The sequence below is a fragment of the Ranitomeya variabilis genome, chromosome 4 (genome assembly GCF_051348905.1).
Source record: "Ranitomeya variabilis isolate aRanVar5 chromosome 4, aRanVar5.hap1, whole genome shotgun sequence".
Lineage (NCBI taxonomy): Eukaryota > Metazoa > Chordata > Amphibia > Anura > Dendrobatidae > Ranitomeya > Ranitomeya variabilis.
Window position 1 is genome coordinate 368,628,413 of NC_135235.1, and position 13,316 is coordinate 368,641,728.

Genomic DNA, 13,316 nt, shown 5'->3' on the forward strand with positions numbered 1-13,316 from the left:
CCTGGCTGTGGATCTCTGCAGCTCCTCCAGAGTGACTGTGAGGCTCTTAGCTGAGTCTCTAGTGAGTACTCTCCTAACTAGGGATGTCCATTTAGGTGGATGGCCATGTCTTGGTAGGTTTGTGACATAATTCTTCCATTTTTGGATGATGGATTAAGCAATTCTCCATGACATGTTCAGAGCTTGGGCTGTTTTTATATCTTAACTTTGTATTACTCTTCTCCACAAATTTATCCCTGACCTGTCAGTCTGTGTTCCTTGATTTTCATGACACTGTTTGCTCTCTAATGATCTCAAACAAACCTCTGAGTCCTTCATAAAACAGAGAATTAATTACACACAGTTTGACTCAATTACTCGTTTTTCAACTTCTGGAGGTAATTGGTAACTTGGGATTTTATTTAGGAGTATCAGACTATGGGGAGTTGAATGCAAATGCATTTCACAGTTTTCTAATTTATAGTTTTAAAATACTTAGAAAACCATGTATCGTTTCCTTTACGCTTCAAAAATACTTGCTACTTTGCTTTGGTACACTACCGTTCAAAAGTTTATAGTCACTTAGAAATTTCCTTATTTTTGAAAGAAAAGCACAGTTTTTTCCAATGAAGCTAACATTAAATGGTTCAGAAATATACACTATATACATTGTTAATGTGGTAAATGACTATTCTAGCTGCAAACGTCTGGTTCGTAATGCAATATCTTCATAGGTGTAGAGGCCCATTTCCAACAACCATCACTCCAGTGTTCTCATGGTACTTTGTGTTTGCTAACTGTGTAAGAAGGCTAATGGATGGTTAGAATACCTTTGAAAACCCTTGTTCAAGTATGTTAGCACAGCTGAAAACAGTTTGGCTGATTTGAGAACCTATAAGCCTGACCTTCCTTTGAGCTAGTTGAGAATCTGGAACATTACATTTGTTGGTTCCATTAAACTGTCAAAATGGAAAGAAAAAAAAACTTTCTTGGGAAACTCGACAGTCTAGTCTTGTTCTTAGAAATGAAGGCTATTCCATGTGAGAAATTGACAAGAAACTAAAGATTTCCTACAATGGTGTGTACTACTCCCTTCAGAAAAGAGCACAAATGTTACATCTATACTCACCCCTGTCGGCGCCACGGTCACCGCTTCTTCCTCCTCTTCAGCCGGCGCTCCCGCGTCACTCCCGGCTACTTCCTGGTCCGGGTCCCGGCGTGTGTCTCTGCGTGCGCGTTGGCGCGCCTCCCCTCTGCTGCTTGTCACGCGCCTGGTCTCCTCCCATCTTCTCCTTAGGGACCGGGCACGCGCACACTCCTCCACTACATCCCTGGCTGCGACCTGACCCGGCAGCATTGCTGGGCCAATTGGAAGCAGCCACTTAGTATTTCAGGCCGCCCTTCCTTTGTGAAGGCGCCTGATTGTTAAGTTAATCTTACCAGAGTTCCTCTGTGTTTTGGCTCTGCACTCAGGTCCTTTGCTTACTCCGCCTAGTCCTGGTTTCCTGCCTTCCTGCCCTGTGTTCCGTTACTCCTCATCCTAGGAGCTCCCTATCCTGCTGCTACCGTTTCCGTGGTTCTTCCCCATGTCTCCTTGTGTTCTCTCCCTCGTTATTTTCTATCTTCTCCTCTGGAGCCGATCCCTGGTCCTGGCACCCGTAGTACTATTTACCTTCGAGCTTGCTCCCTAACTATCCCTGTATAGGGGTTGTCCAATCTGGTTCGCTCGCTCGAGGGAGGTTTGGTACTACGGTCCAGTGGGTCCACTCTTGTCTTTTGCCCCCCCCTAGCGTAACAACAAACAGACTCTAACCAGAGTAGAAAGAGAAGTGAGAAGTGTGAGGCCCCGCTGCACAACTGAGCAACAAGACAAGTACATTAGAGTCTGTAGTTTGAGAAATCGACGCCTCACAGGTCCTCGACTGGCAGCTTCATTAAATAGTACACGCAAAACGCCAGTGTCAATGTCTACAGTGAAGTGGCGATCCCTGGATGTTGGCCTTCAGTTCAGAGTCGCAAAGAAAAAGCCATATCTGAGACTGGATAATTAAAGGAAAAGATTAATATGGAAAAAAAAACACAGACATTGGACAGGGGAAGATTGGAAAAAAGTGTTATTGACAGATGAATCAAAGTTTGAGGTGTTTGGATCACACAGAAGAACATTTTTTGAGATGCAGAACAACTGAAAAGGTGTTGGAAGAGTGCCTGACGCCATCTGTCAAGTATGGTGGAGGTAATGCTGGGGTTGCTTTGGTGCTGGTAAAGTGGGAGATTTGTACAAGGGAAAAGGGATATTGAATAAGGAAGGCTATCACTCTATTTTGCAACGCCTTGCCATACCCCGTGGACAGCGCTTGATTGGAGCCAATTTCATCCTACAACAGGACAATGACCCAAAGCACATCTCCAAATTATGCAAGAACTATTTAGGGAAGAAGCAGGCAGCTGGTATTCTATCTGTAATTGAGTGGCCAGCGCAGTCACCAGTTCTCAACCCCATTGAGCTGTTGTGGGAGCAGCTTGACCGTATGGTACGCAAAAAGTGCCCATCAAGCCAAACCAACTTGTGGAAGAGGCTTCTGGAAGAATGGGGTGACATTTTTCCACATTACCTCAGCAAATTAGCTGCTAGAATGCCAAAGGTCTGCAATGCTGTAATTGTTGCAAAGGGAGCATTCTTTCACGATAGCAAACTTTGAAGGAGAAAATTATTATTTCAAATAAAAATCTTTTTTTTGAACCTTGTCAATGTCTGGACTAGATTTTAAATTCATTTGGCAACTCATTTGATTAATAAAAGTATGAGTTTTCATGGAAAACACAAAATTGTCTGGGTGACCCTAAACTTTTGCACGGTAGTGTATATCACATAAAATCTCAGTAAAATACTTTTAAGTTTGCGAGTGTAATGAGAAAAAATGTGGAAAGTTCATGGGGTATAAATAGTTTTTCAAGATACTTTACATCAGATACGAGACACTGGTATTGCAGTACATACCGTATTTTCCGGCGTATAAGATGGCCTTTTAACCCTGAAAATCTTCTTAAAAGTCAGGGGTTGTCTTATACGCTGGGTCTCGTCTTATAGGGCGAGTGCATATGGCGGGTGGGGGGTAAGGGTACCAATGACGAAGAAAGTGGGCGTCTCACTGGGAAGGTGTAAGTGGAGTATCCCCCATTACCTCATTGTAGCAGCAATGCTCTCTGTGCTTGGGGGGCGTCGTCGGCGGCTCCTCTATTTGCAGCGTGGGGTCTCCATGCTGGGGGTGGCAGCTCCTTTTTGTGCAGTGTGGGGGCCCTGTGCAGGGGGGGGCGGCGTCGGAGTATCTCTGTGCAGCATCGGGGCTCTGCCGGCATTTCCTCAAAGCCCAGAGGCACCGGCAACTCCATTGCTGCAATACGGTGGCCTCTGGGATAATGGCCGCTGGGGGCGGCGCATGCTCAGATTCAGATCTCGTCCTGAGATATGTACATTGGTTACCCGTCCTATAAGACGACACAGGGCGTATAAGAAGACCCCTGACTTTTAATACGTCTTATACACCGGAAAATACGGTACATATTTTGAAGCAGAAGACACTTCAAGAAAACGCATGACTTATGATGTAAAGACAATTCTGTTTTTTTCTTTTTATTCTTTGTCGTGTTGTAAGGCTCTATGAAGGGATGGTACTGATCTAAAGGATTGCAACTTCAACAGGGGGCGCTCTAGGTAGGCCTTCTCTTCATCTGTGCATAACTGGATTGGCAGAAGTATTCCAGTATTTGACACAAACTTGCTGCAACTTGAAGGGGTTAATTAAATTATTATTAAAATTTACATTGTCTATTTTATTTTAATACACATACCTACTGTATGTCATTTCTCTTCAGTACCTTTTGGATCCTGGTTTGACCACATTAAGGACTGGATGCAGATGAAAGAAAACAAAAATTTCTTGTTTGTTACATTTGAAGACCTAATTCAGGTAAATAAAATAATTTTCTTACCCATCCCTGGGATGTTTTCTCATCTACGCTATCTTAACCTATTTATTTAGGTTTAGAAATCATTGCAATCATTGGCTGCTGCTTGGGTCTCCTTTCATTGTATAGCAGAGAATGTCTACTAGGAGCAACTTTTGCTCTCAGTACTCAATATATCTTGGCCTTTAACCCCTTTCAGACAATTTTTATTTTGCGGTGTTGTTTTCTGCTCCCCTACGTCTCTTTCCTTTCTTTTTAATTTTTCCGACTACATAGCCATATGAGGGTCTATTTTAAGTGAGACTAGTTATAATTTTGAATGATTATTCATTTTATTACAATGTGATGTAAAACTAGAGACTAGAACTAGTTTGGCAAAATGTCGGAAAAAAAATTATTCCATTTTTTTTTGTATTTTGTTTACAACATTCACTGTGTGGTAAAAAATAACCTGACAGCACCATTCTTCAGGTCAGTTTGTTTATGCAGATACCAAATGTTTATATTTTTTTTACTCTAGTAGAAAAAAAAAAGAAATAAAAAAAAAATGATTTGTCAGTTTCTGAGACCTACAGTGGGCAAAATAAGTATTTGATACACTGCAGATTTGGCATGTTTTCCCACCTACAAAGAATGGAGAGATCTGTAATTTTTATTGCATGTACACTTACTTCAACTGTGAGAGACAGAATCTTAAAAAAAAATCAAATCCAGAAATTCACATTGTATGATTTAAAATAAATAAATTGCATTTTATTGATTGCATGAAATAAGTATTTGATCACCTACCTGCCAGCAAGAATTCTGACTCTCAAAGACCTGCTAGTTTTTCTTTAAGAAGCCCCTCTACTCTGCACTCATTGCCTGTATTAATTACAACTGTTTGAACTCATTACCTGTATAAAAGACAACCGTCCACACACACAATCATACTCCAACCTCTCTACCATGGCCAAGACCAAAGATCGGTCTGAGGACACCAGGGACAAAATTGTAGACCTGCACAAGGCTGGGATGGGTTGTAAGAGGGTGGTGCTGTTATGGATAATAAGAAACACGCTGTCACTTTAAGAGGCTGCATCCCCTTGTCTTATGTGATGGTATTTTTTGCTGTTCTCCCCTACTCTTGTGTTTGCTATGGACTGGTCGGGGCTGTGTGGAGGAGGTGGAGCTGAGCAACGAGTGAGAAGAAGTTTCCAGAGGGAACTGAGAGAACTGTGAGCTGTTCTGTCTGCAAGGAAGAGTCGTTGGTTGCAAGAAAGATTACACAGCTTGAGACAAACTGCGATTGTTAAATAGACTTTCCCGGTTGCAGCGAAGGGTGGCTGTTCTTTGCTGGTTTGCGGAGCCATGAAGATACGGAGAAGGGGACTTACGGTTTCCAGGAGCAAAGAGAAGGCCACGCTTTACAGAGCCGACAGGAATCCGTGCACACCACCGTTCTGGACTTTGGGGGCCCCCTGGGACTGGACCTGTGTCCCCAACATCACCGTGAGTCTGTTCCTGTCTGGTGCACCAGTTAGGGCCTAGCACAGGCTTCAGTAGTTAGAGCACGGTAGCCGTGCGGCCTGCGTAGTAAAGGCCAGGGAGATTATATGCAGAGTAGCAACGATATATGTTTTATTGTGTAAAGTTGCTTGTGAGATAGATTCTGAGTTTGCAATTGCTCAAGCACTGTGCTATTTACAGACAAATTGACTCATGTGCATTATCTTTTGTTATTGTAGACCCCTGTTTGCACCTTCCTTGTCCTTTCCATTTCCTGTTTCCCAATAAATCTATCCCTTGTTGTTTGCACCTCATCTTGTGTACAATAGTCTTCCTGCATCGTGGTGGTCCCCCGGCCATCGCTTCAAGTGGCCCTGCGAGCAGGGTACTGTCATCAAGATGGAGGCAGCAGACAGCAATGGCGGGAATGTTAACATGAATGGGGATGCTGTGGGCATTGGTGGAACCCCTGCAAGGACACTCCCTATGGGCACCATATTTAGTGTGCTCCCAAAGTTTGACGGCAAGAATATGCCACTGTCCGACTGGGTGTCCCGGCTGCAATGCACCCTGAAGATTTATAACATAAGCTCAGACCTCGAAGTGGACATTGCTTTAACTGCCCTAGATGGGGAAGCCCGCAGAAATGTCTGCCTACAACCAGAACTCACCCGCAGTACCCTGAAGGAGCTAGTGAAGTTCCTGGAAGAGATCTACGGCGAGACTGCTAGCGCGGGGCATCTTCGCGCCAAATTTTTCTCTAGGCTGCAGCGGGAAGAAGAAGGAATTTCTCAGTATGCAACAGCACTGCAAGAAGTGTTCGAAGAGGTGCAGAGAAAGGAGGCAGATGGATTTGGCAGCATGGGCTCTAAAGACCGGATACTCCGGGAGCAATTCATTTTGGGACTACCCAGCACATCCTTGAGGCAAGCACTGTCAGAACGGGTCCGGGCAGATCCAGCCCTTACGTTTCGTCAAGTCCTGGTGGAAACAGTGGCCCGAAGTAAAGAAGAAAGCTATGCGTCTGGAGTGATGCGTGTCCAGGGCACCAATTCCAGAGGGGACTCAAACCATCAAGAAGTGCTGGTCCAGGTAGTGCAAGACTTGCAGCGGTCCCTTGTTAACGTGCAAGAGAAACTGACCCAGATGGAGCGGAGAGTGGGGGAACTACAAGAGACTGACCCACCATACTCATGCAATCATCCTTCGGCCCGATCGACAAGGGATCAGTGGGAACAAGCCCCCTCCCGTCAGGCATCGGCGGCACGAGGACAGGCTCGAAGTACTCCTCGGTGAGGGGGAGGCATTCAATGCTGGGAGTGTGGAGGATGGGGGCACCTTGCAAGAGACTGTCGGAACTATACCCAAGGCCAGTGGAGGCCGCCGTTAAACTACCAACCCCCGCGGTAGTGCGGCACTCTGCGGGGGAGGCGAGAAGAGAGGCCGCTCCATATCATAATGAACACTTGATTGCTGGGAGCCCCATCCTACGTGCTGAATTTGAAGGAATTCTGGTGGATTGCCTGGTAGATACCGGGTCCCAAGTGACAACGATGTCAGAAATGTACTTCAAGCAGCATTTCCAGAACCTGGCCAAGCCAGAAAAAGAGACATTGATTCGCTTGTTTGCTGCCAACCAACAACCGATTCCGGTCACAGGGGTCGTGTGGATGAATATTCGAATTTGTGGACAAGCAGTTGGAAGAAAAGGGATCCTACTAGTCCCTGAGCCTGTCAAGAAAGATGTGCCTGTAGTACTGGGAATGAATATCCTACGTGAACTCGATCAGATTATGTTTACCAAACGGGGACCTGGATATTGGAAGAAGGTTACCCCACATAAGCCTACTCAAGAAGCCCTTCAACGACTGATCCGCGTCTGTGGGACGCAGAAGAGTGTGTCATCTTATCAGACGGTAGGGGTCACCCGGGCTCCTGGGAAAGAACCTGTAATCCTACCTCCCGAGCAAGAAACTATAGTGTACCTTCCAGTGGGGACTCACCGCAACCTTGATGGGTTGGAAGTGGTTGTTCAGCCTGTGGTAGGCGGAGGAGTGGATCAAGAAGTCATGATAGCTCGTACGATAGCTGTGGTCCAGCGAGGACATGTCCCCATAAGAGCTTTGAATGTGAGCCCCAGGGAGGTCACCTTGCCACGAGGGACAGATCTGGCCCTGGTGTACCTGCATAAGGGTGAAGTGGTGAGTCAGAAGGAGATGTCTTTATCACCGAAAGAAGGCGTGGGGTGGACCCTAGCATTTGCTGCGGAAGACGAAGAGACACCATCCTCGGAGTGGAGTAGACGGGTCATCCTTGAGCAAATGGAAGTGGATGTGAAGGCTATGGGCCCTGAGTGTGTGCAAGCGATAGAAGTAGTCAGAGCCCTTGGGCAGCCCCGGTGGTGCTCGTCAAGAAAAAGGACGGGACCATCCGGTTCTTTGTAGATTACAGAAAACTCAATGCCTGCACTGTTCGAGACTCGTATCCGTTGCCCCGCATCGAAGAATCCTTGACAGCGTTGGGGAAAGCCAAGTACTTCTCCACCCTGGACCTAGCAAGCGGATATTGACACGAAGCCGTGGCAGAGAAAGACAGAGAGAAAACTGCCTTCATCCTCCCTATGGGACTGTTCGAGTTTAACCGGATGCCCTTCGGGCTCTCCAATGCTCCAGGCACCTTTCAACGGCTGATGGAAAAGTGTTTGGGAGATTTAAATTTCGAGGCTACCCTGATCTATCTGGATGACATCATTGTGTTTTCATCCTCTTTCGAAGACCACCTTGCCCGGCTTGGACAGGTACTCGGAAGATTGCGTGCTCATAACCTGAAGTTGAAGCCAAAGAAATGCCACCTCTTCAAGAGGGAGCTCGAGTACCTAGGTCACATTGTGTCACAAGATGGAGTTCTACCCTTGCCAGAAAAAGTGGCTGCTATCCAGAAGTGGCCAGTGCCTAAAACAGTGAGAGAACTCCAGGCCTTCCTGGGACTCGCGGGGTACTACCGTCGGTTTGTTAAATACTTCGCGAAGCTGGCCGGTCCTCTCAATGAGTTGCTGAGGGGGACCGCTGGAGTGCCGAAGACCCAGCGCATCCCCTGGGCACAGGGACAACACGAGGCCTTCCAGGCTATAAAGAATGCCCTTACTTTGGCCCTGATTTTGGCCTACGCAGACTTCGATCAACCGTTCCTGTTGTACACCGATGGTAGCCTACATGGACTCGGTGCAGTACTTTCTCAGATACAGGATGGACATGAGAGAGTCATCAGGTATGCTAGCAGGTCCCTGCGAGACAGCGAAAGAAACCCTCACAATTACAGCTCCTTCCGGTTAGAGCTCCTGGCTCTGGTGTGGGCCATGACAGAAAAGTTTGCAGGCTTCCTGACAGGTACAAAAATTCAAGTCCGAACAGACAATAATCCCCTGGCCCACCTTGAGAATGCTAAACTGGGGGCCTTAGAACAACGGTGGATGGCTCGCCTGGCCAAGTTCGACTTTACTATCCGCTATCGCTCTGCTGCCGAAAACGCAAATGCGGATGGGCTGTCCACAGTGCCTGTGGAGACTCCAGTGGGGGATCTTGACGAACAACTCGAAGAGGAGGAAACCCCAGACCTTAATAAGTTCAATCCCCCGATGGTTGTGGCCCAGTCAAGAAGGGAGGCCTGCGCCTTACCTCGGTCCCTGGGAAGAACCAATGAAGAATGGGGGCACATTCAGGATGAAGACGAAGGGCTGAGACAGATGAAATGGTGGGTAACGCAAAAGCGGAAGCCTGTCAAACAAGAGAGAGATAATCTGGACTCTGAAACGAGGAGTGTGTTGCACCAGTGGGATAGACTGGAAGTGCGAGAGTCAGTACTATATCGTAAGAAGCAACAGCCAAAAGATATGGAAGTAAGGTGGCAAGTGGTCATCCCAGGAAGAATGGCTCAAGAAATAGCTAAAGAAGCCCATGAATTCGGAGCGCATTTTGGCTCCACAAAGACCTACCAATGGTTGCAGCGGCATGTCTATTGTCCTCGGTTGGAGCTTGTGGTGGAAGAGGTTTGCCGGCAGTGTCGAGTATGTGACCTCATTAAGAGTACTGAACAGAGGGCACCCATCCAGACCATACAAACTAAGGAGCCATTGGAAGTCTTGATGATCGACTATCTCCTCGTGGGACACTCGGCTCGGGGGCCGCAATATTGTTTGGTGATGACCGACCATTTTTCTAAGTTCGCAGTAGTAACTCCGACTAGAGACCAGACTGCGGAATCGGCGGCGCGAGCCATCTGCCAAGACTTCATCCGGGTGTATGGGTGCCCAAAGCGCATCCACTCCGACCAAGGCGCGTGTTTTCAAGGCAAGGTGATGGAAGAATTGTATCGCATGTATGGCATCGAGCGGTCCCGGACCACCCCTTATCATCCTCAAGGCAATGGAGCTTGCGAACGCTTTAACAGAACCTTGCTTCAGATGCTGAGAACATTGGAGGAGGATAAGAAGGTGCGTTGGCCAGACTATCTGCCGGAATTGGTCTGGACCTACAACAATCGGGTCCACTCCACCACGGGTTATACCCCCTATCTACTGTTGTTTGGAAGAGCTGGACGAGAGATCATTGAGCTGAATCTGGAACAGCCAGAGGAGCTGATGGAGCGAAATGTCACCTCATGGGTGAAAGAGCATCGGCAACGTTTGCAAACGATACGGCGGTTGGCGGGTCAGCAACTGCAAGGAAAAGAACATATGGCCCGCAAACCGACTCAAGAGTTACCGCTTCAACCTGGAGACCGGGTATTGGTCAGAGAGAGACGCCCTAAGGGAAAACTAAGTGAGAGATGGGAAGTACAGCCGTACAAGGTTATCGAGCGAGTGTATGCTAACGGCCCTGTCTACAAGGTACAGATTGAAGATGGGTCATCCACCCCTAGAGTACTTCACAGAAATATGCTGCGGCCTTGCCGGTCTGAGGTCTGTTCTGTGCCATTGTTGCCTGGAGGTGCCACTCCACTTCCTGAATCTGTCATGCCTGATGTCCAAATCGATGATGAGTGGTGGACCGTCCCTGACACAGTAGGGGGTCCTCAGCCGCCCCGAGGCGGTAATCTCATAGATGTACCAGTACCGCCATGTGAGGATGAGACCAGACAAGAGCGCACAATGTCCCCTGCAACAAGTGTTACTCTGGAAGATAGTCAAGCCTTGCCTGACAGCCAAGAGCTTCGGAGATCCCAGAGGTCTAATTCAGGGGTTCCACCAGTCCGATATGTAGAACAGTGTGCTCTGTCTGTTTATATACCTTTGTTGCCTCCTCCATTACACTTTTACCCTGAAGCTGTGATGGCCGAGGACGACCATCATTAAGAAGGGAGGCATGTAAGAGGGTGGTGCTGTTATGGATAATAAGAAACACGCTGTCACTTTAAGAGGCTGCATCCCCTTGTCTTATGTGATGGTATGTTCTGCTGTTCTCCCCTACTCTTGTGTTTGCTATGGACTGGTCGGGGCTGTGTGGAGGAGGTGGAGCTGAGCAACGAGTGAGAAGAAGTTTCCAGAGGGAACTGAGGGAACTGTGAGCTGTTCTGTCTGCAAGGAAGAATCGTTGGTTGCAAGAAAGATTACACAGCTTGAGACAAACTGCGATTGTTAAATAGACTTTCCCGGTTGCAGCGAAGGGTGGCTGTTCTGTGCTGGTTTGCGGAGCCACGAAGATACGGAGAAGGGGACTTACGGTTTCCAGGAGCAAAGAGAAGGCCACGCTTTACAGAGCCGACAGGAATCCATGCGCACCACCGTTCTGGACTTTGGGGGCCCCCTGGGACTGGACCTGTGTCCCCAACATCACCGTGAGTCTGTTCCTGTCTGGTGCACCAGTTAGGGCCTAGCACAGGCTTCAGTAGTTAGAGTACAGTAGCCGTGCGGCCTGCATAGTAAAGGCCAGGGAGATTATATGCAGAGTAGCAACGATATATGTTTTATTGTGTAAAGTTGCTTGTGAGATAGATTCTGAGTTTGCAATTGCTCAAGCACTGTGCTATTTACAGACAAATTGACTCATGTGCATTATCTTTTGTTATTGTAGACCCCTGTTTGCACCTTCCTTGTCCTTTCCATTTCCTGTTTCCCAATAAATCTATCCCTTGTTGTTTGCACCTCATCTTGTGTACAGTAGTCTTCCTGCACCGTGGTGGTCCCCCGGCCATCGCTTCAGGGTTACAGGACAATAGACAAGCAGCTTGCTGAGAAGGCAACAACTGTTGGCACAGTTATTACAAAATACAAGAAACACAAGACGACTGTCAATCTTCGTCCGTCTGGAGCTCCATGCAAGATCTCACTTCATGGGGTAAGGATAATTCTTAGATAGATCAGGAATCAGCCCAGAACTACACGGGGGGACCTGGACAATGACCTGAAGAGAGCTGGAACTGCAGTTTCAAACATTACTGTTAGTAATACACTACGTTGTTGTGAATTAAAATCCTGCAGGACATGTAAGGTCCCCTCTGCTCACGCCATCACATGTCCAGGCCCATTTGAAGTTAGCCAATGACCATCTGGATGGTCTACAGGAGGCATGAGATTAGGTCATGTGGTCAGATGAGACCAAAATAGAACTTTTTGGTATCAACTTATCTCGCTGCTTGGAGGAAGAGGAAGATGAGCACAACCCCAAGAACACCATCAAAACCGTTAAGCAAAGTGGGGTAAACATCATACTTTGGGGTTGCTTTAGTGCAAAAGGGACAGGACCACTGCACCATATTGAAGGGAGGATGGATGGGATCATGTATCTCTAGATTTTGCCAAACAACCTCCTTCCCTCAGTAAGAGCATTGAAGATGGTTCGTAGCTGGGTCTTCCAGCATGACAATAAGCTGAAACACACAGCCAGGGCAACTAAGGAGTCCTCCGTGAGAAGAATTTCAGAGTCTTGGAATGGCCTAGCCAGTCTCCAGACCTGAACCCAATAGAAAATCTTTGGAGGGAGCTGAAACTAAATGTTGCCCAACTGCAGCCCCGTGACCTGAACAATCTGGAGAAGATCTGTATGGAGGAGTTGGACAAAATCCTTACTGCAGTTTGTGCAAACTTGGTTAAGAAGCACCATATTTTATGAACTATTAATACGCACGAGACCATAAGATGTACCTAGGTTTTAAAGCAGGGCAAAAAAAAAAAATTGGAACAAAAAATGTGGTCATGAGGAACTATTATTGAGGGTATGGATCTGCTGCTGACATTGTTATAGGGGCAATGTCCCTCAATTGTGTACTAATTTCCCCTATCCTGGTATATCTAAGTCCCCATCCTGGTATATATGGCCAAACTCAGGTATATATGACCCTCAATCCAGGTATATATGGCCCCCAATCCTGGTATACATGGCCCCCCATCCTGGTATACATGGTCCTCCATCCTTTTATATATGGCCCCTATCATGGTATCCATGACCCCATCTCTATCCTGGTATCTATGGCCCCCATCCCCATCTTGGTGTCCATGGCCCCCATCTCCAGCTTGGTATCCATGGCCCCCATCCACATCCTGGTATCCATGGTCTCCATCCCCATCCTGGTATACATGGCCCCCCTTCCAGGTATACATAGCCCCCTTCCTGGTATCTATGACCTTATCTCCATCCTGGTATACATGGCCCCATCTCTATCTTGGCCCCCTTCTGATCACCTTCTTGGTATACATGGCCACTATCCCAATCCTGGTATACATGGCCCCCCATCCTGGTATACATGGTCCCCGATCCTAGTATATATGGCCCCCCATCCTGGTATCCATGACCCCATCTCTATCCTGGTATCCATGGCCCCCATCCCCATCTTGGTATCCATGGCCCCCATCCCCATCTTGGTATCCATGGCCCCCATCCACATCC

The 13,316-nt window shown here is 47.4% G+C and overlaps 1 protein-coding gene across 1 annotated transcript in view; it reads left to right on the top strand.

Moving 5' to 3' along the window:
* The window catches only part of LOC143764781 (sulfotransferase 2B1-like), a 203,345-nt gene that overhangs the window by 85,443 nt on the left and 104,586 nt on the right, over positions 1-13,316 (top strand). Inside the window, exon 5 of the mRNA XM_077250734.1 lies at positions 3,856-3,950. Within this exon, the coding sequence (XP_077106849.1) occupies positions 3,856-3,950 (95 nt within the window). The remainder of the gene's footprint in view (positions 1-3,855; positions 3,951-13,316) is intronic.